Here is a 25,703-nt window from a genome sequence, read left to right on the forward strand (position 1 = left end):
CACTAAGTCTAATCAACTTCTGGTTTATATTTTATAAATCTTGAAGGATGTCCTGGCATTAATCTAGCTGTACTTGAAGTTTTTTCTGCAGATTGTTCTGATGAAAGCTAATGAATACATTTTTCACTAATTGAAAAGGAAATTATTTTTAAAATACAGATAAAACCAGTTATCTTAGGAACTTGCAGAAGATGATACAAGTTTAGTGGTATGTTGGCTTGCAAGTATTTTTACCTCTTTGGTGCATTTTTTAATTTCAGAGAGATAAAAAACATATCTGCCCTTGTGTTGTTTTCTGAGCTTTGCCAGGTTTGAATCATTTGAGAAACACATCCTCCTCTGTATCTATTACAGATCTGCAGCAGGTTCTTCACTGTATCTTGTGGCCAGGCTTTTTCTGCAGGCCACTGTCCTGTCCCCACCTCCAGCTCTTCTCCTGTGTAAATGATGGTAAACCTTAAATATTGCTAGACCCCACTCCTGGTCCACTGTAAACAGAATATTTGAGCCATACAAAGATATTATTTTTATTTCCCATCCCTTGCTGTTACTTCTGTTTTCAAATTGCCGGTGCTATTTTATAGAGCCGTGTCTCTGTCAGATCTGAGCTGTCTCTGGTGAGTGCTACTCAGTCAGTACATTTCCCTCAAGTTCACTTGCTGTGCTCTACATGACTTAGTTGCAGGAAATTCCTGGTTTGGGAATAGCTGGGATCATTTTTTTGTCCAGAGAGAGAGATGGGATGTTTAGTCTACACTGAATGTATTGGTTTGTTGCATTTTTCTCTGCAGGTTTTCTGTTTTCTCCATATTCCCCTTTCTGCTACACACCCCCCTCCTCCAGAAATGACTGGAAATTGTGCAGTTAATACCTGCATTTCTCCTTTGTTAACTAATTCATGGATGAAATGAAACTTCTGTTAAACTTGGGGGTTTTTTTTCATTGCCACTACACTGCTAGAACAACTTGTGGAAATAGTTCTGTATAAAATGATGAATTCATGACCAATAGTTTAAAGAAGTTATAAATATTTAGAATAATTTGAAATATGACTGGGGACACTTAATGAGGAATTTAGAAGATGTATTTGACATTGTTCTTCTATTCTCTGACGTTTCGGTGAGTTGTATAGTCCTTAAATATTTAGACTGAAAAATAAGTGCAAATTAGTGATGCTTCAGATGCTTCCATTTTTAGTCTCAATCATGAGACCAAAGTGATGGGGTTTTTTCATGTATATTCTGTATATTTACTTACTGAAGTTACCATATATATATATATATATATATATATATAAAAATGTGGGGTTTCATGTTTAAAAATTGCTGAAATATAAAGAAAAATGTCAGTAATGCATTAACCTTGAAAATGTGCAGCTTACAGGACTGGAGATAAACTGCTCAAAGGATGTGGTTTTAGCTGGTCTGTGATATAAGACGCTTGACGTGGAATGTGCTCCAAAATATGGCAGTCTGAGTTTTTAGTTTATCTTGTTGCATGCCTCTTGGGGAAAAAAGATTGCAGTGGATTGTTAAGAGCCAATGTACCTGTGATCCTCAACTTTCAGTAGCCCAATAAGGCTCTTGCAGGCAAAGCCTGCTAAGAACTATGATATCTGCAGATGTTGCAATTGTAATGACCTTCAGGAAAAAAAAAACCAGTTTAGGTCAACACCATGGATAGAAAGGGAATCTGGCCACCTTCGGTGTGCAGCTGACCTGGGCGGTTTTTTTCGTATTAGTCTGCGTTAACAATCAATATCCTGGTTTTCATTCTGTTAATTTTTGCACTGGAGGCTTAAGAAAAATTTTCTTTCCTCTCTCTTTGGAAGTAATGAAGAATTCAAAATTATCTTTGGTTTCTCAGAAATTCTAGGCTACTTACAAGCTATGTATCAGCTTTTAATGGAGAGAATATGGCATTTAGATATATCTATCTATAAATGCCACATATATTTAATTATATCCAATAAATGAACAGTCCCAGGAAGGAGTTCAGAGTTGAGGATAAGGCAAGTGGGCAGGAGTCAGGCAGCTCCTCTCTGTTTTCCCTGGTTCTGGTTTCTGGGAAGATTCAAAATCCACAGTGCTGGGTGTTTGTTTCTTGTGGAGGTTTCAAGAGCAACCAGTTGGTGAGTAAAACTAATAAAATGCCAGCTATTATGTTTTGCTGAGAATCTCTTATTGCTGTCTTGATGCATCTTTATTTTTCTTTATGATTTTGTTTGACTTCTGAAACAAACCAAACTGGATCTTGGAGGAAGTCCTTTATCTGCAGCCCATTTATCACAACAGTAAAACTTATCCTGATGTAGGGTGGAAACAAAGCTGTAGCTGACTACACTGTTGAACTTCCATGGAAGAAACTTTCAGAGGTTTTTGGCTTCTTTATTAATTTAGTTTCCTTGTAACAGAACAAAGTTGAAGCTAGTTGTGATGTTGGGTTTTTTTGTGTACAGGTCTGGGTTCACTGACGTCTGTGGTTTCATGGCTTATGTAGGAGCAGCTGAGCAGTTTTCAGATGAAAATGAAGGAAATAATTGGGCCATTTTTTTGTCATCATTTTGCTGTTGTAGTAAAGTGTAATTGCAAAAGCAAACTGCTTGAGTAAAACCAGTGTTAGGAAAAAAGGAAGGAACCAGTGCATTAAAGATAATTTGGTTTTCAAAAACAGACATTGCCTAACTTTCTAAGATACACAGCCCAGTTTAGAGACATGCCTTAGGCTTTAATGTAGGAATTTTAAGATGAAATTACTGGATTGTGTTATGGGAAGGTCATGCTAGAGGACTATGGTACATTGCTTCTGTCCTCAAAATACATTAAATCTACTCCAGGTTTAGAATTTTTACTGTGACTTTAAAGAGGGGAGGAAAAATTTGTGTCTGGAGATAAAACTTCTGCCCACTGAATCTCCAAATGTTATTTTGGTATTTCATGTGATGTTGTTTTCTGTATTTAACTTGCAGGAATGACAGATATCTGTATTAGGACTGAGTAGGAGTAGCCGGTTGCTGAGTGTGAATTGTGACAAACCACTTCTCTTTTTTAGTACTGTTTTTAAGTTTTCTCACACTCTTCATTATTTCTCTCCATCTCCCACCAGAGGTTTCTACTCTGTCACCACATTGATTCAGCCATCAGCAGTCAACAGAGTGGAGGAGGTCTCCAGCAGGGAGCCAGAGGGGTGGACTTGGTTTGGGAGCCTGTGTGGGTCTTGGTACCAGTGAAGTGGAACCTTCCTCCATCAGCAGGAGGACTGTCCCTCTGGATTGTGCTGAATGTCAAGTCAGCAGCTCGAGGGGCTGTGCTCTCAGTGAAGGGCCAGGGGAAGGAGGACATGGTCATGTTTTAAACATATTCCCCAACTGGAGTACCAGATGGAAGTAGTGCCATGGGAGCATGATTACAGCCTGTGACTGCTTATGAGGGCTTTTTAACTTCTCTTTTGATCACTTGACAGAATTGTTTTGGGTTTTATAAATTTTATGGAGTGTGGATTTGAGTTTATACTGACCTTTGGCAACACCATATAGGACTTTGTAAAACATCTCAGCAATAAAGGAGTAAGCAAATGTTACTGCTTCAGCATTGATGCCAACAGTGCTCTTGTGCACTGAGGTCCTGTTCCTCTGATACACGCTTTAGCAAGACTCTTTCCCACTTGTTGATCTGCCTTCTGGATCTCTGTTATGTGAGAAGACACTTTTTGAAGATTAAGGGGTTGAGAGAACTGCATTACTGAGGAAAGTAGTGGGACCCGTTAAGTTGCTTCAACTCCCAAAGTGAATTAATGGAAGGCCTGCTGTCAAAATGTTTGACCATTTTATGGATAGATTTGAGATAAAAGTATTTCAAATAATGGCCACAAATAACTTAAATCTGGCCAAGAATTCCAAAATCAATTAATGTACATTCATCCTGATTTTATAATGAAAACTGTGGTATAACTTCTGAGCCTGCAGACACAAATACGTGTCCAAGTTAATGATTCTATAAAATCCAGCTTTCTGAACAGGAATTTAATGATTAATGCTTCAGAGTGCCTAATCACATCTTTGCCAGAAAGTGTTTTTCTCTTCTTTGGCTCACAATCTGCCTGTTTAACATCTGAAGTAAAGCAAACACAAAGGTGTTAAGGGTCTTTGTGCAAGAGCTGAAGTCTTCTGTGCAGCTGAATGCTTGGGCTCATTTATTATGGGATTTGTGTCTCCTAGTCTCCACATCAGTTCATTTTTAAAGAAAACATTGTCAGCATCTAAGCTGTTAGTTGAGCAACAGACTGATAGGTAGTTTTAAATGTGTCTTTTAGTTTGTCGTATTCACTCATAGGGCACGACAGAATTGTTCTGTTGCCCAGCTTGTCTCCCTTTCTTAACATTTGTTATCATGGCTGCATCTTGGAGGCAGCAGTTCCCAGCAGCTTTGTGTTTCCTTCTCTCTTGTGGTTTTTTCTTTTGCTGCTGTTGAAGGCCGGGGGGGGGGTTGTAAAGTCATGTTGGTAGGTGGGATTCATTCCCCATGTGGCTGCTTTGGGAAGACTCAGATGGAAGTGGTGTGGGGGGAGGAGGGCAGTGTGGGTGCTTGCTGCCATTACTGCTGAGGCGTTGAGTAGCCTCTGAAGCCTGGGTGCCTTTGGGTCCCTTCAGCAGTTCTGGAGGAGGACTGGAGCCTGTGTGGTAGTGCTGCCTGTCTGTGATCAGCTGGAGCAGGAGAGAGGAATGCAAAGAAGAGTTCAGGACTAGTTATCGGAGGAGAGCGTGGGAAAGTGTTGAAACGGGAATAGCTGGAGTAGAAATTAATTGATTATGTGTGTAGAGTATAACTGAAGTATGAGTGTGTCATTATATGAACATGTCTTCTGTCCCCTGTCACAATGAAAGAAGAGAATGAACTAGATTATTGCTAAAGTCTTTTTTATTACTATTTTCTATGATTCAGCTATTCATTTAAATAAAACCCATGCTGGAGTATACTCTGTAGTGTTTTTTCTCTCTTGAGTTGTTGAGTGCCTTGGCAGACAATGATCCTACATAATTCCTGTGTACAAAGAGGTACTGCTGCCACCCTCCAACTTCCATCTTTCAGTGTAGCAAATGTAAGAAAGGAAGCTGAAACTAACATGCTCTTGGCTTCTTCCAAGAAGATTTTAGTCTGAAATCAGTTTATAGTAGAAGTAAATGGCTTGCAAGACTGCTTCTAGGATTGTGAACGTGACAATTAAAATGCTAGTCTGGGCTGCAAGACACCATGAGATGGCATGAAGAGCCAGATGATGTTCACTCTATAAACAGATATAATGAACACAGTTTATAGTTTTACATCTTTCTTCTTCGTGAGCATGTACTTACCAACTGCATTCCTGCATTGCTCTTGTGTTCGTGGTGTCATGAGACTGGATATGCTGAAACTGGCAGTGCTTGATATTATTAAGTGGTTTGTGTGGCATCAAAATTAAAGGAGGGATAAATATGACCATGAAGACAGGAAGGAAATTAATATATCAACACCTGTGAGTTCTGTCCTACTTCAGAAATACTCAATATTGACAAAGCTGTTTGCATTAGCACCATGTGCTTCTGTCTGTGGGAAATTAAGGTTCTCTTTCATCTTCCAGCACTGGGCTGGAAGCTTTGTTGCTGTAATGAGCAGCAGGACACTAGTTCCCAGCTGGCAAGGCATGGAGCATATACACCCATCTCAGATCTCTTAGAAGGCAGCAACAGTCACAGTATGACGCTGTAAGGAGGCAGCAGTAGACATTGCTCATAAACTGATTGGAAGTGTGTGTTGTGTCAGCATTTCCTCTCATGCTGTGATTTACAGCAGGAGATGGGGGTGAGGAGGAGTTGGCAGAAGCCATGATTGCAAAGGGGAGTTTGGGACCCACCAGCCTTGAAGGTTGATTGAGTACTGGTGGTGGGTTTTGTGTCTGCTGATGGGAAATTTAGTACTCTGTGTCTTGTGGAGGGTAAACCTCTACTAGTGGAAAGCCTGTCAAAAAAGCGTGATTTCTAGATATAAAGACCTCAGCCTCAATAGATTTATCATTCTGCTGGGTGATCTTTTAAAGGCAGAAAATAAGCACTAAAAAGGAAGACTTTAGTAGTGGGAACTGTGTGTGATTATCTGCAGTGATAGGAAAGTTTATTAATTTGTGCACATCGCTGTTCTCTTAGCCCATTTGTTCCTCCCATCTGGTTAAGTTTTGAGAAATGCAAAAACATACAGCGTGGAAGAACAATTTGAAATTTTCGGGTATGAACAGAGTGAAGTCTCCACATTTTGAAGCACAATACCATATTTTGAAGAACAATATTAATAATAAACAACATTCTTTTTTTGCCTTTCTCTAGGACTCCAGAGCAGTGTCCGAGTGTGGTTTCTCTGCTGTCAGAGAGCTACAATCCCCACGTGCGTTATGGGGCTGCCATGGCTTTGGGGATCTGCTGTGCAGGCACTGGAAACAAGGTGAGGGCCAGAAGCATCTGTGGCCAAGACTGTTCCTGCTCCTTCCTGCCACAGACACGTTTGTGTGCAAACAGCACACGTGCAGATGGGTTTCTCACACATGTACACTGCTGGCCAGCTGGAGTACAGCACTACTTTAAATTCTTTAACTGTTCTGGGCGTAGAGTTTCTTTTCCTGCTTGTACAGAATAGATAAAATAAAAGAATGTTTTTATACATTATTGCCACATTCTTGGAATTTTGTCTTCAAAACTTTTCTTAGAGTTTTCTTACTGTCAAGTTGCCACTGAACTTTAAATGTATGTTCAGGACTCCAAAATCAATACTCCTTTGCCCTTGGAGTGCCAGTGACAGGAAAACAGCAGGTGTTTTGCTTAGCTTCTAGCTCTTTTCATCTTTCCTGTGCTACATGATTCATGGAAGATCCATGTAGTAAAGCCAAGTGCAATGAAATTTAATTAAATTTATTGTAGTTTCAGGAGTGTAAGTAACAACCAGTAAATTTTATTCTCACTTTACAAGTATCAGTGAAGGTTAATTCTCATGGATGGTAATAGACCTTTTATAGTAGAAGGATTCCCACTTCTTGCCATGGGAAGTGAGCACTCACTGGAACAAGCAGCAAGTAAACTTGGGAATAAGCTCCCTCTGCCTCTCCCACATGTGTATAATAATCTGTAGTGGTACAGAATTGCAGTTTCAGAACAGGTGCACAGACAAATATGTCATGCTTCTGAGTCTATGATAAATCTCTTGCTTATTTGTCTCATCTCTTCCAGTATTAAACACTTCGTGGCTCTTGTGTGAGCACTCCCGACTGTCACTTGTGCTGCCAAAAGCACAGAATGCTGACGTGCACTGCCTGCCATCTTTAGTAGCTAAAGCATGCAGATCTGAAAGCAAATCTGAGAGTCCTATTTTTATCCAGGTCGCTTTATTCTCAAGTGGAAGGTGGAATCAAGGAGTTAGTTATTTTTAATCTGCTGCATCTGACAAGTTAATTTAAGTGGAAATGCTTTTAGTTGCAAAAATTAGTCTTGTTTTATTTCCAGATGCATTGTGTGATGACCTAAACCATCTGATTACACAGACACATGCCTTCCAGAGCTTCTATTAGCAGGTTTTGAAGGCCCAAATATATTCAATTTTGGAGATCAAAAAGTTCAGCTTTTTGTCATAGTGCGTGTTTCATCCATGGTACTGAATGCTTGCCAAAGAGTGAATGAGTCACCTTCAGGTGAAGAAGCACAGCCTCCAACTTAGCTCAGATGACAAAAGCAGTCTTAGTGAAGGCATAATGCTATTTTAGAAGTGGTTCTTTGAAATAATGTTCTGTATAAAATGAACTTGTTTTTAAAAGCCTCACCGTAATGGAAGTAACACCAAGAGGGGTCTGAACTGGGAGTCTCTTGCACTTGGCACTCAACTGCATTTGCTCATGTCCTCAGTTTAAGTATGGACACGAGAGCACTCTGAACAAGAGATTACCTAAATGATGCTAAATGCTACAGGTTCTAACAATTAAGGCCAAGAATTTGGAATCTAATGTGATGAATGCATCTGTTGCTTATACCTATTGTTTAGCTGTTGCCCTATTTCTGCAGGTAGATCTTGTTCCACCCATTCATCACTTGTTTTTAGTGTTTATTTTCTTTTTCTTCCCAATTTTTAGATTAAAATCTACAGAAATACAGGTTTCTGCTTCATTTGCCAAGATTAGGCAAAACATTATAAAAAGTATATCTGATAGCATCAATCTGATAACCTTCCACTGGAGAATTGAAACCTGGCATACTAAAAATAGTAGTATTAACTGTGACTTTGTATTTCTTCATTTCTCTTAGGAAGCAATCAATTTGCTTGAGCCGATGACAAATGATCCCGTGAACTATGTGCGTCAAGGAGCTCTCATTGCATCTGCCCTTATCATGATCCAGCAGACTGAGATCACGTGCCCAAAGGTAGTGTGTCACACCTCACATACCAGCCTGTTAGGTGGGAAAATTGTCTTGGATGCCAAATCTTTAGTGCTTGGCACTGCATTTAAGCATTGGCAAGAGACTGCACATGTCTTGTAAAGAGCCAGAGCTGAATGTGCAGTGGAAAGCTCCTGCTTGGATCAGAGCATGTGCTCTGAATGATGGGAACATGCCTGGTGGATGGCAGCATTCTAACCCTGGGCACTACAAGAATAAATGCTCTTCCTTGAAAGCCCTCAAAGCATCTTGTAATGATAGGAAAGTGACTGTGAAGAGATTGGTTTTGATGATAGTAAGCTTAGATTTGGATGTGGTCACCACGCAGAGAGGTCCTGTAAGAACAATGTTTCCTTTGTAGTTAGTCTTACATTTTTCAGGTGAAACAGCTTCAGAGCTGGCTTAGTGAGTTTATAGCAAATACTCCATTTTTAATGGAGTTTTCTGCTCATAAGGCGAAAAGGTTTGCATATGCTGTGTTTAGCTTTTAAAAGGAGGTTCCCTGTGAATGTGTGACAGGTGATGATATGCAAACATTTGTACAGACTAAAAGTCCGCATTAGGAGAAGCTCTGAGGTTCCACATTTCACCTGCTCTAGTGAGTGGTGAGGCACAGCAGTAGCTGGTACTTTGCTGCTCATCTGCTGTATATGGGTTGCTTTTATTGTTGTCATTTTAGAAATTGAACTGTGATAAAAACAGCCACTTTTTACTTCATTTAGATGAGAAGAAGGAAAAAACCCTCTGTGTCCAGTGGAAAATTTTACTTGGGAAAGTCAGAGAAGGAAATCTACAAATACAGGTGTTTGGCTATTTCCAAGTCATGGAACATGAAAATTTGCTGGCAGACAGTTTGTTCCTTCAAATTATTTAAAAAAAAAAAAAGGAAGAAAAATATTAGTTTTCACTGAGCAGATTCTGGGAATGTTCTTTATATTATCAGAATTGTAGTTCAAGTGAATAAGCCAAGAATAGTAGTTCACTTGAATAAGCCAGTGGAGGACACTAGACTTTTGTTGGATCCCCTTGTCTTCCAAAATACAGAGTTTCTGTAATGTGAAGTTGAATTTCATCTCTCTGTGGAAAGAAATTAATTGTTGTTTTTATTGTTTGTTCCTTGGTCAGGTGATTGGAATGCCAGGCCTCAGTATAGAAGATCAGATTTAATCATTCTGTGTCGCTCTAATACTGGACAAATTGTATAGCTCTGCCATGCCTCAGTTTCCTACCTGAAAGAATTAAGGATGATACTTCTATATATGAAAGAACATTGTGAGAATCCATTCATTTTAGTTTTCAAAGCACCCTAATCCTCTTGGAATGGGCATTGCAATCTGCTCTGAATCAGTCAGACATCCTAAAATGTGGATCACTTGCTGAGGCTGCCTGTTGGAGTTTCTGGCTTTTTGAGATAATAGGTGAAAGACTCTGTTTGTCCTAAAGAAATATGTGAGTAGGAAAACAGCTAGTGAAAACACAGATTATTTGAGGTGTGTAATAAGGCAGATCTCTTTCCCCAAAGAGGCCTGGAAACCTTGGCTTCCAAGTTATGTGTGATGCTTCTGCTTGATAAAAGGGTAGTTAAAATAGTTGGTCAGCAAATACAGGAGGAGATGTATAGTATGGGGGTCAGTGGCTTGTTTAAAAATGGGGCCAGAAACTGAAACGGCTTGATGCCAAATTGTTACCTGATATAGATACAGAAGGCAATTCATTGTCTAGTCATAGAAGCACTACAGATATTAAAAACCAAACAGAAACAACCCCCAGAATTCCAGATTACAAAATAATAAATAAAACCTGAAATATTCTGCCAATTTAGGAACTAAGCACAGAATATACAAATTTTCCTTGTTATAAATACCCCAAAAGTTGATTATAACCATTATGGTTTCTTGCTCGAAAGTAAAAGGAATATTTTGGGGGATATGCTGCCAATTAAGTTGTTTATTATCCATGGGAAACTTTTTTTGGAGCTCTCTGCCAGTCTGAAAAAAAAATTACTCAACTCTGATGTGAAAGGGTGGAGTTCAGAAAAGGAGCCATTTTTGGATTGCAGGGACATATTTTGATCGGATTAGATTCCTGAGTGACACGTTGGACACTGTGCCAAAGGGTCTAATGTGATGGATGTGGGTATTTGCATTGCTGGATAAGCAGCTAGGAAGAGGAGTGTGATGATTTTTGTATCCCACAAGCTGTATGGTCTTGATGGGTTACAAAGAAGCTAAATTATATGTATCATCATCTCACTGCTTGTAAATCTTTGGAGATGCTTTGCGTGTGAGAGATGGTGATTTTAATAAAGAGTGGGTCATAGAGCCTGGCCAGCTTTCTGTCATTGCTGCTCAGTTTTGTCTGTTCTGGGATTTTATATTTTTTTTTCAGTAAACTTCTTACTTGTGAGCTTTGGGTTAGAAATACTTTCAATCCTCTGCTGATCATTTGGGGTGAAGACGGTAGCAAACAATCTTCCTTAAACAGTTTAGGATTTTTTCAGGAATTAACTGCTATCAGGGTTTTGAGCATTGCAATGCTGAAATGCCAGGAATAAACAGAGATTTAAGAATCAAAGTATTTTGGTTTTAAAATAGCCATTTTTGTTGTGAGAAAAGGGTAAAAGTATGCCTTTGAAATAACTTCACTGTGATCTTCTCAATGTGTTTGTCCTCCTCTTTGTTGTGCTCAATCTTGTTTAAATGAATAATTCAAAGAGTTTAAATTTAAATAAAAAGTTTAAATAAAGAATTGTGAAATAAGGAATTGTAATTACATGAACGCTCCTTGAACTTGAAAGTTGTTTAAAGTCCATAAAGGGGTAGCAGGTGTTGAGTAAAGGTGGTTTGGTCTCTTTGGAGTTGAAACAATTCCTCCATGTGCAGCCAACAAGATTTTTCCTGGCCTCTGTTGATACATTTAAGACCTGTATTAGTGCTGGATATAAAATATTAACAAGTTTATTTTGTGAAATGGAATCCTAAATTACAGATGTGATGAGGTCATCATAACAGAAATCAATGACAACTTCATTAAGTGTTTGTGACCTGCAGGGCAACTAAGTCAGCAGTTTTGGAGACAAAACTAAGTGTCGAACTACTTGAAAAAGTAAATTCAATTCCTGGTTTTGTGTTAGGATAGTCATCTTGGCAAAATGAGAAAATAATAAACAAGGTCAAGCCTTTTCTTCCATCCTCCTTCAGTCATATTGGCCTATTGTCTTCAAGATGTGAAGAGACCAGGACCAGATTGTTGTTGAGAATTTGTTTCTGTGGTTTAGATGAAATGCTAGGTCTTGCTAGGGTGCAAGAATGATTTTTGCAATATTCTAGTTGCACCTTTACTTTACGAAAGCCTGATACTGTGAGATGTTTCTGCACACTCCTTCAAGAGGGCAAGTGTATGCAGAATAACTTCATCTTTTGAAGAAGATAGATAGAACATGCAAACAGTTTAAAACCTGTTTTATTAGATTTTATTAATGCTCTTATTCTTAAGAGCTTGCATTTGCCAGAAGCATTGTGCACATCACCTGCCAATATTTCCTGTCATTAACTGTTTATAAAATCTTGTTCTTGACAATCTCCTGGGCTTTATGTGCATGAATATTGACTGGTGGAGGGAGAAGTGGTAAACAGCCTGATAAATGACAGGCTTTGAGGTAGGAAATGGTGTTGTATCGTTCTTATATCTCAAAGTCTCTGTTGTTTCCTCACTGTTTCCAAGGTTCTGTGTTTGGCTTCATTTGAACTCAGTGCCATGTCATTTTGGCCAGCACTAATTATCAGAATGGGTTGTGTATTTTGTTAGAAAGATGAAATTAATCATTGTCTATATTTTAGTGTTCCTCCTGGAAGTTGCCCAAATAAATTTCTTGGTAGCATTTCCAAATGCTGTCGAATTTTTGAAGTGCTTGAAGATTTCAAGGGAGAAACAAAGCTTGTGGGTTTCATAGCATATGAAATAAACTTACACAGTACTTTGGGTTGTGCTTGTTGCTGTGGTTTGAAGGAAAAATAATAGGGGACAAAAGGGCTTTACTAGACAAACTCTGGCAGGTTTTGCTTCAACAGCTTAAGAAATGGCTGGCTGTTGACATCTTGCTCCATTTTGTAGGAGATGAGTTGCCCCATCACTTTCTCCAAAGAGATGGAGCATTGGCTCCATATGAGGTTAATACCTTCCTGAACCACTGCAGCCATAAGCAAAGATTTAGCAGTTTCCTTTACTGTGTACTTAAGATATTGTGGTGAACATACCATGGCATAAACTGTTACTGTATTAAATATTTTCTTTAATGATTCTCAGTTAAAAGGTAGGAGTACAGTAGCAAAATTTGCTGATGATGCATCATAGGGGCATTATCAATACAGCAGAAATATTGTACAGAAATAATGGAATAAGTTGGAGGATTTCAGCAATAGGAAATGGAGGAAATTTATTAAAGTGCAGTGTCAGTCACCTAAGAACACAGAGTAGTTCTTGCTACAAACTCATCAATTGGTCTTTTATTCCAGTGACACTCCAGAGATTCTCAGGGTAGTCCTATAAGGTTTGCAAAATATGGTTTGGAAATGCACGTCCATCCTGAATATTTTAAAATCAGTATATGGATATCTTCAAGTGGGGAAAATCTCTGTAATTAATTATTAATGGGGTGACTTGTAACACCAGTGACTAAAGCTATTGAAAATGCAAACGTCATCGTAGGATGCAGAAATCGAGGATGCTTCCCTTAAAGATGGAATATTTGACTCATGCAGTCAGTTTTATAATCTCTCTCTCTTTTTCCTCCTTTTCATTATTTTTATCCAGGTCAGCCAGTTCAGGCAGCTCTATTCCAAAGTGATCAATGATAAGCATGATGATGTTATGGCAAAGTTTGGAGCAATCCTGGCACAAGGCATTTTGGATGCAGGTAATTCCCCAAACGTTTAAAGCTGTCAAAATTTCTTAAACTTGTTTGGTTGCAATCACTGTAACAGCAAATTTCGTTTGGGAGATGAGGTGCTGGTTTTTTATGCCTCTCATGTCATAGTAGCAAGAAATCTCAGATTTCAAGGAATTTCAGCTAATTAAAGAAATAAACCCTGTTTTGTAGTTTCAGCTTATATCAGCATGTTTCTGTTAGGAGAGACTCAGCCCAGTCATTGGGGCAGAATTCATGTCCAGAAGTCTGGACAAATACAATAGTTTTTCTTTAAGTTGTTTTGTCACCCTGAATGTTGATTTATTATAGCATGATAGGTTGCTTCTTTATTTTTTTAAATCATCACCTGCTCCAGAAATTTGGAAATCTGCTGAGGTAACACCTGCACAATGCTGTGTCTGTCAATGGCACCTCTTTTCCAAGTTTCCAATCACAGTTTTTCCCATCTGGTCTCTTGTGCTGAGGCCTTCTCTTGCCATGCACATCCTTATCCTCTGTGATAGGCAGAAACAAGCTGTTTTTTCCTGTACTCCTGAGATCAAGATTAGTCCTGCAGTCCATAAGCAAAGGAGCCCCAAATTTGTCTCTGTGGCGTGGCTTAGGCGCAGCGCCCTGCAGTGTGGGTACAGTGTCTGTATGAAATCTCTGCATCTCCAGGCTGTGTGGTGGGGGAGAACGGAGTGCTGCCTGCACCTGTCTGCATGAAAGCAGGTTCAAAAAGCTTTCCTGGTGGGCCTGTGACTGTCAGGCTGCTCTGTCACAGATGACCAGGCCTGCTCAGAGAGGAAAGTAACAGGCACTGCGTTCTTGCCTCCTGGGTGCCTCTCCTGGAGCTCAGACTGAGCAATGTTCTTGGCATGAGACTGTTAGAATAATTTTGGTCATTCCCATACTCATACTCTTTTGCTGGGAAGGCAGACACTAGCTGCCTCTGGGATTTTTCTCAGCAGTGCAGACCTGTTCTGAGTTCTGACCCTTAAGATTAAATCATAAAAATGCAACTAAAATCTTATTTGCTTTCTGTGTCACTCATGTATTGTATAATGACTGGGAAACCAGAAATGTCCAGTTTTAATAAACTTCATGGGAATTTGTGCCAACTTTAACCTCTTTATTTCTTGCTGAGAGACTCCAGGAAGGCTGTGAACTCCTTTTCTTAACCTATTGCCACTTTCATTAGAGCCTCCTAAAAGAAAAAATTCTTTTTATCTTTCCTATACAACTGGAAGTGCTTATCTGAAACAATGAGTTATAGAATTTAATTATCACTACCAGGAAGAAAAGGTTCTTTGTGTTATCTGCCACAGTTGGGGCAATTGAATTTAGTTTTTTGTTGGGTCTTTTTTTGGGGGGTAGGGGGGAAGGAAAAAAGTCCAGTTCTCTTCCAATGACAGGGTTTTATTAGAAGTGCAAGATTTCCAGTGCATGACTGGGAAATGAGGCACTGGAAGTGGGATTTTTGCTCTGACAATGAGGCAACCATTTATGCTGGTAGTTTAATGGAAGGAGTGGGGTACCTTGGGAGCACTGAAGTGGAAATGAAGAACTTGGTCATTGCCTAATTGATAAGTTTCAGCAGCTACATTTTTACTTTAATAAAATAAGAAAAAAGTAGACACAAAATTTAACTTAGGGTTTGGGGGGTTTCCCCAACCCCCCCTTGCCCCAGTGGCAGTGTGAATTTTGGGAGATTGACCTTATAGTACTACCCAAAGATCCCTGCATTTTTTTCTTTTGTGCTTTTTGAATTTTTTTTTCCAGGCATCATGTCACAGCTTTTATTCATCCAGCCGAAGATCTGGAATGTGTTCCCTTCCAGGCAGTCAGGGGTGTTATTTAATCATGAAGATAAATCACAATTGTGCAGTATTATGTCTCCCCACCTTTCCTGCTCCCTGCAAAATCCTGGGAGTGAGGGTGGGCTGTTTGTGGGTATAAAACAGCAGAAAGAAGTAGCATGACAGCATCTTTTGAATATTAAATCTGTTGCTTGTTCAGGAAATACCAGAGATTGGATAATTATAGGTTCTAATTCTGAATTATAGGTTAAAATTCTGAAAATTAAAGTGCAAAAGTTTGATAAAGCCCAGTTAAGCTGCTTGTGCAACATTCAGTCAGCTGCTTGATTCAGAATATCTGCAGATAATCAAGGCCTGGTCCTTAAACAGTGATGCAGTAAAATAAATTTCAAAGTGAAGATGGGGGAGAAGACCAGAAATCTGAGTGTGCTCGCCATGTTTAAGGATAGCACAAGACCTCAGGCAATCCCTCCACAGTGCTGTGGCAAATGCAGGTGAAAGGGCAAGAGATTGCTATCAGCAGCAGAGCAGAGTAGCAGTAGAAAAAGGCAAGACCTTATCTTTGTCTTTCTTCAAAGAAATAGCAGGAAGGAGTTTTCCTGTCAAACAGCAGGAGATCTATTGCTACCACAAAAGGAAGAGGAAGGAGATAGAATATATGCAGAACATCCTACAGACTGGCATCAAAATGCCCCACCTTCCACTGCCTCTCCTGGGACTAACCCTGACAGATACCCAAGATGACAGTACTGCTTCAGTCAGGGCTTCATTAGTTTTGGCAGGAAAAGAGAATTCTGTTTGTCTTTAAAACTCAGACAGCTCCATTGCTGCGTGGCCCTGCTGAGGTGGCTGTTTGTGTGAGGCAGGGAAAAGCTACTCCAGTTTGGGATTTTCAGCTACAAAGTGGCCTGACTTTGCAACCAGTGGATGTTTGTATTTTAACAAAGTTAACCTCCCTGCCCCGGGTCTTGTCAGCGGTAATGGACTTGCCTGGTGCCCTCTTCACCTCAATTCACTGTGTTCATCAGAAGATGGAAGATCAGATTAACACTTTCTCAGTCTGTCTGCAAGTCCAGTCTTTCAATTTTGTTTCTAGCTGGATGTTTCTGCATTACATCAACATATGGAGCTGTTTTGGTCTCTGCTTTGCAAGTACAAATCTAAGACTTGGTTGTCTGGCAGAGATGTAATTTTGCTGCAAATACTGCAGGAGCTTGTCTCTGTGCAGCTTAGATTGATAATGTCTAGAAACAACTTCTGAAGTTGCTGCTGTTTACATTTTTTTCTACTGAGATGGTGTAGAATAAAAACCTAGGCATATTTCTTCTGCATAACTGATAGTTCAGGGAGGCAGTCACAGAAAGAAAAATCTCTATATGTTCTGCTGTATATGTACTGTGTTCCTCCTGAGCCTTGTCTTGAGCATGATTTATATGCCGTGTTTTAAAACCGTTGATGGCAAAGGTTTGCCTTTTTCTCCCCCACTCACTGCCTGTACTTCTGTCTAACCTGTGTCCTGGCAAAATGAGTGTGGAAGAAAGATTGTGTTTGGGTACTGTAGAGCAGTGTGGTCTCTGTGCTGTACATCTGTTTTACTGAGTAAGCTGAGCTCACAATAAAGGAGGGAGGTGTGTTCCAAAGGAGGAAACTGGCAGCATTGTGGCCTGGCTTGCCACCCTTTGACAGCAACTGTTTGAGATGCATTGCTCAGGTATCTTTGTGGAGCACCCAGGAATGAATTCACTAACTTTTATGATTCCTTACAGGAGGCCATAACGTAACCATTTCACTGCAGTCAAGGACAGGACATACTCATATGCCTTCTGTGGTGGGGGTTCTGGTCTTCACCCAGTTTTGGTTTTGGTTCCCCCTGTCACACTTTTTGTCACTGGCGTTCACCCCAACTTGTGTCATTGGCCTTAACAAGGATCTTAAGGTACGTAACAAGAAGAGAGAAGAGACACTGAAAAGCTGCTTGGACTCCTTGAGTGGTCTGCAAGGCGTGTGCATGGATTTGTTGGTTTTCTTTGCATTTTCCACTTACTTGTGCCAGAAAAGGTACTAAATAGAAGAAATCTGAAAAACAGGCTTAAATTGCAGAGCTGATGGTGGGAATGGGGACAAGAAAAATGTAGAGAGCAGACACTGACCTCTTTACTTCAAAGTAGCTTAAAAAGAAAGGAACTCTGTTCAGAGTATTTGGGCAGAGACTACCCCATTATCACTCTTGAAGGTCAGGGTTATTTAAAAAAAAAAGCTTGTTGCCCCCCGGCCTCCCAGATAAATTATGTGATGTTCTCCCCTAGGAAAGCTAGCAGTGGGAAAAGAGGATTTGTTTGGATTCCTTGGGGAGTAAACATTAAACTGAGCAGCCATGGGTACTGGCACTTCTCTTACGCATCTGTTCTTCCAGCTGTCAGCTGTGGTACAGCCCCTCTAAGCTGTGTACTATGCTGGGTCTCCTGTGCTGAACAACTAAGATAGGAAGTTCCACAAAAAATCTTCTGGGTGTGGCAGCATGGGGGTGTTTAAGAACTTAGGTTGGCTGTCAAAAGATGCTTTCTACTCTTGCTTAAGTAGCTAAGAGTAAGAGAATATGTGACACTGGTAACTCACCCCAAATGTACAGTCCTTTGGCAGGAAGGGAATGTCACTGCTTGGTTTGCCCTCGCGTGCATTGACAGAGCAGATCTTCACTTAGATCTTAAACCAATTTTGTGTTGATACACACAAACACAGCAACAACATCAAAACCACAAAAGCTTTGAAGCAATGGAAACAAAGCATGGTGTGAATAGGATGGAGTGTATGGAGAGGGCTAGGAGAGCTTGCCAGAATCAAATTATAGAATAATTAAATAACATTGTTCTAGCTGAACCACTGCCACTGATAACAGTTTCTCAGCTTCCGGAGAGGGAGAAGGGGAAGCTTGTATTCTTTAGAGGATCTGTGTTTGTCTCTGCTGGAAGGAAAATGAAGCTGAAGTAATTATTCTGCTGTGGATTTTTCCCACTTTTCTAATTTCTAACATCGTTTTAAACTCTTTGTCTTAGATGCCAAAAGTCCAGTACAAGTCCAACTGTAAACCGTCCACATTTGCCTACCCCCTGCCTCTTGAGGTACCAAAGGAAAAGGAGAAAGAAAAGGTATTTGAGCTGGCTTTCTGTGTAAAGACTAACCCCTTCTCCCTCCTAGTATAAACACTGACTTTGGTGGTACTACCAGGGAATCTAAAGAGCAAAGGAAAAATTGGCAGGTGCTGTAGTCTCTGAAAGAGAATTCTAAGGAAATATTCCTGCTGTGCCTGGGACTGTTGCTGATTGTGGCATACAAGTGATTTGCTACTGAATTGCTGCAACCTCCCTTGTCTGAAGTGGTCAAGCAGACGTATTGAATAAAAAACCGCTTTCCATGCCCTACTGACTTGTATGTGCAGCACTCAGAACAGCAGGGTCCTTGTCTGTGACTTGAGCTCCAAAGTGCTGCTCCAGTGCAACCATTGAGAATATTAGGTGGGACACCTCTCAAATAGTCCCATATGGAAGGAGCAGTGGGCCCATGTGCTAGAATAATAGCTGTCAGCTCCATGGATTGCAAAAAGGTAAGTGTGGCACTGGGAATATCTCGGTATTGAAAAGGAGAAGATAAGACCTGTGGGATCACAAGCAGGACAATAGTGGAAGCAATTTGTCTCCTGGCACAGGATGGTAAAAGCTGTTGAGCAGAGCGCAGCAGCAGGCAGAGCAGCCTTTAGGGAGCAATTGCAGCAGTGGGGACCTCAGGCATGTCATGCTGATGAATGACAGGGTGTGAAAACTGTAAAACATTTTACCAGAATTGAGTGCTGGGCAGGACAGATTTCCAAGCCACTGGGGAATCCAGAAATTAACTCTGATGAAAGGCAAAGCTCACTGCTCATAGCTGTTTTCTTGCCTTTGAATGGGATGTGAATTGGGCAAATCTTTTCTCTTTAAACTTCCCTGGCCAAAAGTTAAAATGTGCCAAGAACCCACATTTATTCTCACCAGCAACGTGACAAATGCTCTTGCTCCCTGACCCTCTCAGAAAGCTGCTGCCATTTGTTCCCAAAAGTCTCCAGCCTGGGGGGCTGAAGCTCAATATACAGTGTTGGGTCACACTGAATGCCTCATCTCTTGCCATATCCAGGTTTCCACTGCTGTGCTGTCCATCACTGCAAAAGCCAAGAAGAAGGAAAAGGAAAAGGAGAAAGAGAAGAAAGAAGAGGAAAAGATGGAAGTGGTGGGTGCACACATTGAAACTTAAATTTCCTCTTCCCCCCCACCCTTATAAATGTGGAAGGTGTCTCATGAAAGTTGGCACCCACTCACCTCTGTCCTCTCGCCACCTGTGTTACGAGCAAAGCACTGACACACATTGCTGCAGACACTGGTTAGCACCTTTATTCTGTGTGTGTGCACTGTTAAAAGCAAGAGGTGCTACTAATTGTGAATCTGTTATTTCTGAGAAATAAATCTTCCTCAGTGTTGTTAAGTAACTGACTTCCTTAATGGCAAAAGCTTGTTTTGACAAGTTTTTGTGCCTTTAACTGCATGAACCTTATGAGTATTATTTCATTACTTGCTGTTTTTAGACCCAGAGGAATTTTATCTCTTATCCATGTAATTTTCTTACTAATGTAGAAAAAGTTGTAGTAATTTCATGTCCTTGGGACCTCTGGCCTTTTAAAAAGGAGTGTTGTAGCAGTTGCTTGATCATGTCTAATTCACCTCGAGAGCACTGGAGAGTTTAAACTTTCTGTTTTTGCACATGCTTAACCTCCTATTCTGAAATGTTCACCATTTGGCAGCAGTCTCTTATGTGCTTTGGCCATCTATCAAAATGCCAAACATTTATCCACACCCAGCTCAGAAGCAACTGAGGTTTGAGCACAGGTTCCATATGCTGCTCAGTAGTTCTGGTGATTGCTTTGGTCTTCTGATGATTTCTTTCAGCTCATTGACCTGACACTGGAAGTTGTCATCCTCATCTGCAAATAATGTGGCAACCTGGAGCAAGCTGAGTAATGGAGAAATGAATTTTTGGTGGTTGCTGTAATTTGGAAAACATATGCCAGCTAAAATTCTTTCAGTACTAACAGAAGACTCTTTCTTTTGTGCCCTGCTCATAAATGCAAATATTCCAAAAACAACTGTAAGCTGAAAGTGCATTATGGACCCATAGAATTCTTTAGGTTGGAAAGACCTCTAAGTCAAACTTAACCCCAGCAATGCCAAGGTCACCACCAAACCATGTCCCCGAGTGCCACATCTACACAGCTTTTAAATACCACCAAGGATGGTGACTCCACCACTCCCCTGGGAAGCCTCTTCAAGTGCCTGACAACCTTTTTGGAGAAGAAATTTTTTCTAATATTCAATCTAAACCTTCCCTGGCACGACTTGAGGTCATTTCCTCTTGTCCTGTGTCTTGTTACCTGGGAGAATGACCCCCACCTATCTCCACCCTCCTATCAGGGAGTTGTAGAGAGTGATAAAGTCCCCGTTGAGCTGCCTTTTCTCCAGGCTGAGCCCCTCCAGCTCCCTCAGCTGCTCCTCACAGGACTTGTGCTCCAGACCCTTCCCCAGTTCTGTTGCCCTTTCCTGGACATGCTCCAGCACCTCAGTGTCTGTCTTGTTGTGAGGGGCCCAAAACTGAACACAGGCTTTGAGGTGTGACCTCACCAGTCCCAAGTACAGGGGTCAGTTACTGCCCTGGTCCTGATGGCCACACTATTGCTGACACAAGGCAGGATGCCACTGACTTTCTTGGCCACCTGAGCACACGCGGGCTCATGGTCAGCCAGCACCCCCAGGTCCTTTCCCTTCTGGCCTCTTCAATTTAAATTTTAGTCTAACAAACCCCACACATGTTGTGTAAGATCAAAGGTTTATGTGTAAAATAACCTTCCTAGACCTACATAGGTGTGGCCATGTTGTAGGCACTGAGTGTCATGCAGCTGGCCCAGAAAATTAATCATCTCATGCAAGCAAGGTATAATCTCTGGGTTTTGGGGTTTTTCTCCTTTGTCAAGTTTCCTTGTCACCAAACATTGCCTTTTCTTTGAATTATTCTTACAGTTCTATGTACTAAGCAAAATGTGTTGAACATATGCATATTTCTTCTAAAATTGCTACAAACTATAGTTAAATGCAGGCGTTGAAGCAATATATTAGAAGGGGTTCACGTGTTGTGTCCATGTGTGTCCAGACTTTTAAAAAGTTTCCTTGGCTGAATCAAGCAGAAGAACAAGGATAGCAAAAAAGGAGCTTGCTGCCACCTGCTGTGGTTGAATTGAGTGTTTTGTCATTGTCCTTATGTTTTAGAGGTATCATTGCTTTCCTGTTTTTCTCTTATGGCTGTTATATGACTAGTAATCCATAGCTTCCAAGGGATCTGCACAGCAACAAGCAGCTGCTGTGCCAGACAAAGTCCTGTCTGCTGTTACAGGATGTGCCATGCATTCAGTGGTGTTCCCGATAGTTTCCTGTTGGTAGTTCCCATCTTTTCTGTGGTTTTTTTTTGTTTGTTACTCAGATGTTTCTGAGCAAGAGGGAAAACATGATCCACCTTCTTAAGTATGTAAAGGATACTGGTTTTTTTCCTTCTGTTTTTTCCCTCTAGCTGCTGAGTCATTGGTAAGGGAGGGATTCACTGCAATTCCCTAGGGAGATGCTGAGGTCAAGGCATTTTGGGTGAACTGCTGTCACTACCAGTAGTGTGAAATGTCAGTGATAGCTTTATAGCTGCAAAAATACAAGGGCAGCTTTTGGCAATTTTCATATGCTCGGTAATGATATTAAAGAATCTTCAATTGTTACAAAAAGTGGTGAGTGAGTTTACAGAAAATGTATGAGAAAGGGAAAGCAGAGGTTAAACTGTTCCACTGCCACCTCTCGCTGAACTTGCTTTCATCTGCAGCTGAGAGTGAGGCATTGCCTTGCTGAGAGCACTTAGATCCACGCTGGCATTTTCTGTGCCAGCTGATAGATAAATATTAGCATGTTCCTCAGCAGAAGAATGGTTTCTCACCACACTTTGGAATTGCTGCCTGACTGTACCTTACCCTACTAACTGTGAAAGGTTAGAGGTTACTGCTAAAATCAGGTTGATCTTCTCTTCTCCCTCCACAGGATGAGAATGAAAAGAAGGATGAAAAAGAAAAGAAAAAAGAGCCTGAACCCAACTTCCAGCTTTTGGACAACCCAGCCAGAGTCATGCCTGCTCAGCTCAAAGTTCTCACTATGACAGAGAGCTGCCGGTACCAGCCTTTCAAACCAGTAAGTGTCACCTTCCCAGTCCATATGCTTGGCAGAGCCTTCCTAGTGCTGGGCTTGTGTGTAAGGGCCCAGAAGTTCTGTGTGTTCATGAGAACTCACAGCTGGTGCAGCACTGGAATGTGTTGCAGAGATTTGCAGCTTTGCTGTTGTCATATTTCCTTTTTTAATGTCCCTCTCTCCAAACGATCCCATGCAGTTCTAGTTGGGGGAAAGTCAGAGCCACTGCTAACCTTTTCACCATGTTAATGCTGCTTTAATTTTGTTTCTTCTTGTACATATGTCAAATGCACAGCATGAAAACCAATCAGACATACTCTGTGTATTAATGACGTTGCTGGGAACATAAAGACTGAGCCATGATCTTTAAAATAGGCTGAGAAGTTGTATAGCTTCATTGTCAAAGCAGTGAAATACATTAGGGCTTGTGCTGTAGCTTTATTATCCTGGAGTGGGATTTATACCTAAATAGAGGGGTTTTTCATTGAACATATTTCCTATTAAGTTACATCTGGCCTTAGAAAAGTGCCTTCAGCTGTGATTGTCAGATGGAAAATGAAGAAGTTCTGTTAGCACTAAGCCCAAGGGGTAACTAACTTCTTGGTGAGATGCTCAGATATATTGCAAATCTGATAAGCTGACTCCTGAACTGTAAATCTCCTGAGTCAAAGTCTTCTGCCTTTTATTTTTGTTCAAGAAATAACACCCTTGACTTATCCCATTTCCAGGATTATGCATGGGAAAATGCTGTTCAGTAGTTGTAATACTTTTTCCAGGAAAATAGTAATGTTTTTAATAAATTGATTTCCTGGAATTCCATCAGCACATTGGAATTCTCTGTGCACCGTTGCTTTTGAAACATCTCCTTTAGCAAAGCTGTGGAAGGGTTTTTTAGTTTCTATCCTTCAAAAGGGGGTGACCCAACTGCTGTTTGGGTTGGGACGATCTGCTGTGTGTTCCAGAAGTGTCCACTCACTGAAATGTGGACATACACAGCTCTTTGCCTCGGTTTCAAAAGAAGCTGAGTCCTTGGGGGGGTTCAGTTTCCTGCCTTAAGCCCCATAAATAGGTTTTGAAGAGAACAGAACAGTGCAGTTTTTGCTGGGATTAGGGTGTGAACCACGGAACCTCTTGGAATGGAGCCGTTCTGGACCTTTGCTCTGCTTTGGGGAATGCCAGAGTAAAAGACCTCTTTGAAATGCTGTTCATAGCCTGAAATCCTGCTGTGGCCAAAGCCCTGATCCCAGCCAGGCGTGACACAGCACTGCCTCTTTGCGCCTTGTGTTTCAGTCCCAGAGGTGCTTCAGCCTGCCGAGATGTTTGGTTGTGATCTTTGTAATTAATTCCCCTTTGTTTTTGTGAGGTTCTGCTAATGGGATTCCTCACTCGGTGGAAGCTGGTGATCAGATTAGTCTCTGTTTCAGAGAACCTCCTGGGAGGCAGCTACACAGAGAGGCTTCACTAAGCATTGTAAACCTGAAAAGATGAGCCTTAGAAAGCAATTACAGTTCAATTAGTTTTCATGTGGAAAGCCCCAGAATGGGACTGGGGTAAAGCTGTGAATCCAGATGTCACCTTCTGTTGAACTGAGACCTAGACAGAAGAAATAAAAAAAGTAACCTGGATAGACTCTGCCTGTTCCATGCCCTTATCAGACAGAGATCCAGGTGAGTGTCAGATGCTTTGCTCTCTGACACTCATTCCTGCCAAGGAGTCTCATATGGCCTAGGATAGACTCTGTGGCCACAAGCACTCCACCATGAGGCAGAGACAAGCAGCTCGAAATGCTCATGGCACTTGTCTTGCAGCTTTCCATTGGAGGCATCATCATCCTGAAGGACACCAGTGAGGATATGGAGGAGCTGGTTGAACCCGTGGCAGCTCATGGTCCGAAGATTGAGGAAGAGGAGCAAGAACCTGAACCACCAGAGCCCTTTGAGTACATTGATGATTAAGACCTGAGGTACAGTTTAGTGTGCAGAATCACCTTTTTTAATCCCAATAAAGGAATAGCCTCTTTGTACCAACTGAAGCAGTTATCAGCACCCAGCACTCTTGGTTTAGCTCTTTGACAGCTTGTGTGTCAGATTTAGAAACATACTCTGTTCTAATTTTAAGCGTTTGGCAGCTTAGGAGAAGTTCACAAGTTCACTCTTTTGGGTCAGGCCTGACCCAGTTGTTCTGGATCTACTCTCTAATCTGGCAGGCTTGACTACTCTTGAGTAGAGCTTGGCTGGGCAGAGAGCAGTGCAGGGGTCACAGGGACTAGTCAGCTCCTGAAAGATGGTTCCAGAGGGGCAAGTAGTTTACATAACAAAGCTATCATCTACTTGACCTCAGGGTGCCAGGATTTGTCAAAACAGAGCTACTGCTCTGCTTCCTAAAGTTGTCTTGTCTTCCCAGCAGTTCTTAGCAGAATTTAAAGACACTCTAGTCATGGGCTCTGTGGTGCCCTCTGAGCCCAATGCAATGATAGTAGTAGATCTGTTCCAGGCAATAAATGGTGAAGTTCTCAGGTTCCTTGGCTAAAGTGCCTGAATGGATGTACAAGTTTCTCACTGAGAGGCAGAAATCCAGTTGCTGTATTTCCAAATATGGCCTGGCATGTCCCAGGGCTCCCATGAGCAAAGATTATGCACTTGAATTGGTGGATGGGCAGGAAAACAAACTCCTTGCTGAGAACTATAAATGTTGCGTCAGTGACAGGCTCGGGTGAGTGTGTGGGGCCAGCCACAGGAAGCCTTAGTTAAACACATTTGATTTTCTGGTTTCTCTCTCTCCCTCCTCCAGGGTCATGTCATCTAAAGAAGACATTATGCTTGACATCAGAAAGACAGACATGACGACCTTCCTATTGAGATCTGATGTTCAGTGCATGCAGCCCCAATCTGTGCTGAGCTAAAGCTGACAGTCCGTGTTTTATGGCTGAAGAACAGATATATGCTATTTAGTGTACTCTTTCACAAAACCTTGTTTTCAAATAAATATATTAAAAACTCTTGACAGAAAACTTGCTGCTTAACAAAAAAAAAAGGAAACCTAACAACTTTTGTTCCCCCCAGATGTTAAAAACTAGACTCAAATTGTGCATCTTTGTTTAGCAGAGCTTGATTGATTGCTCCTCTGTACAATCATTGGGATCTGTGCACACCTCTGCACTTGTTGAGGCCGAGCAGGGTCACAACTGCAGCCTGGCCCAGCCATAGCAGTGATGCCACAGAGGGCAGGTCGCTGCT

At 41.1% G+C, this 25,703-nt stretch overlaps 1 protein-coding gene across 1 annotated transcript in view; it reads left to right on the forward strand.

Annotated features, from left to right (window-relative positions):
* Nucleotides 1-25,468, forward strand: part of PSMD1 (proteasome 26S subunit, non-ATPase 1) — a 63,551-nt gene extending 38,083 nt beyond the window's left edge. Inside the window, exons 17-25 of the mRNA XM_042042438.1 lie at nt 6,356-6,470; nt 8,315-8,431; nt 13,259-13,361; nt 16,939-17,108; nt 18,226-18,318; nt 19,340-19,432; nt 22,324-22,470; nt 24,276-24,430; nt 25,258-25,468. Of these exons, the coding sequence (XP_041898372.1) occupies nt 6,356-6,470; nt 8,315-8,431; nt 13,259-13,361; nt 16,939-17,108; nt 18,226-18,318; nt 19,340-19,432; nt 22,324-22,470; nt 24,276-24,422 (985 nt within the window). The 3' untranslated portion in view covers nt 24,423-24,430; nt 25,258-25,468. The remainder of the gene's footprint in view (nt 1-6,355; nt 6,471-8,314; nt 8,432-13,258; nt 13,362-16,938; nt 17,109-18,225; nt 18,319-19,339; nt 19,433-22,323; nt 22,471-24,275; nt 24,431-25,257) is intronic.
* The last annotated feature ends 235 nt before the right edge of the window (nt 25,469-25,703 follow it).

This window comes from Corvus kubaryi, unplaced genomic scaffold, assembly GCF_017639235.1.
Source record: "Corvus kubaryi isolate FWS band 111438036 unplaced genomic scaffold, C.kubaryi_AGA036_p1.0 37397, whole genome shotgun sequence".
Taxonomy (NCBI): Eukaryota; Metazoa; Chordata; class Aves; order Passeriformes; family Corvidae; genus Corvus; species Corvus kubaryi.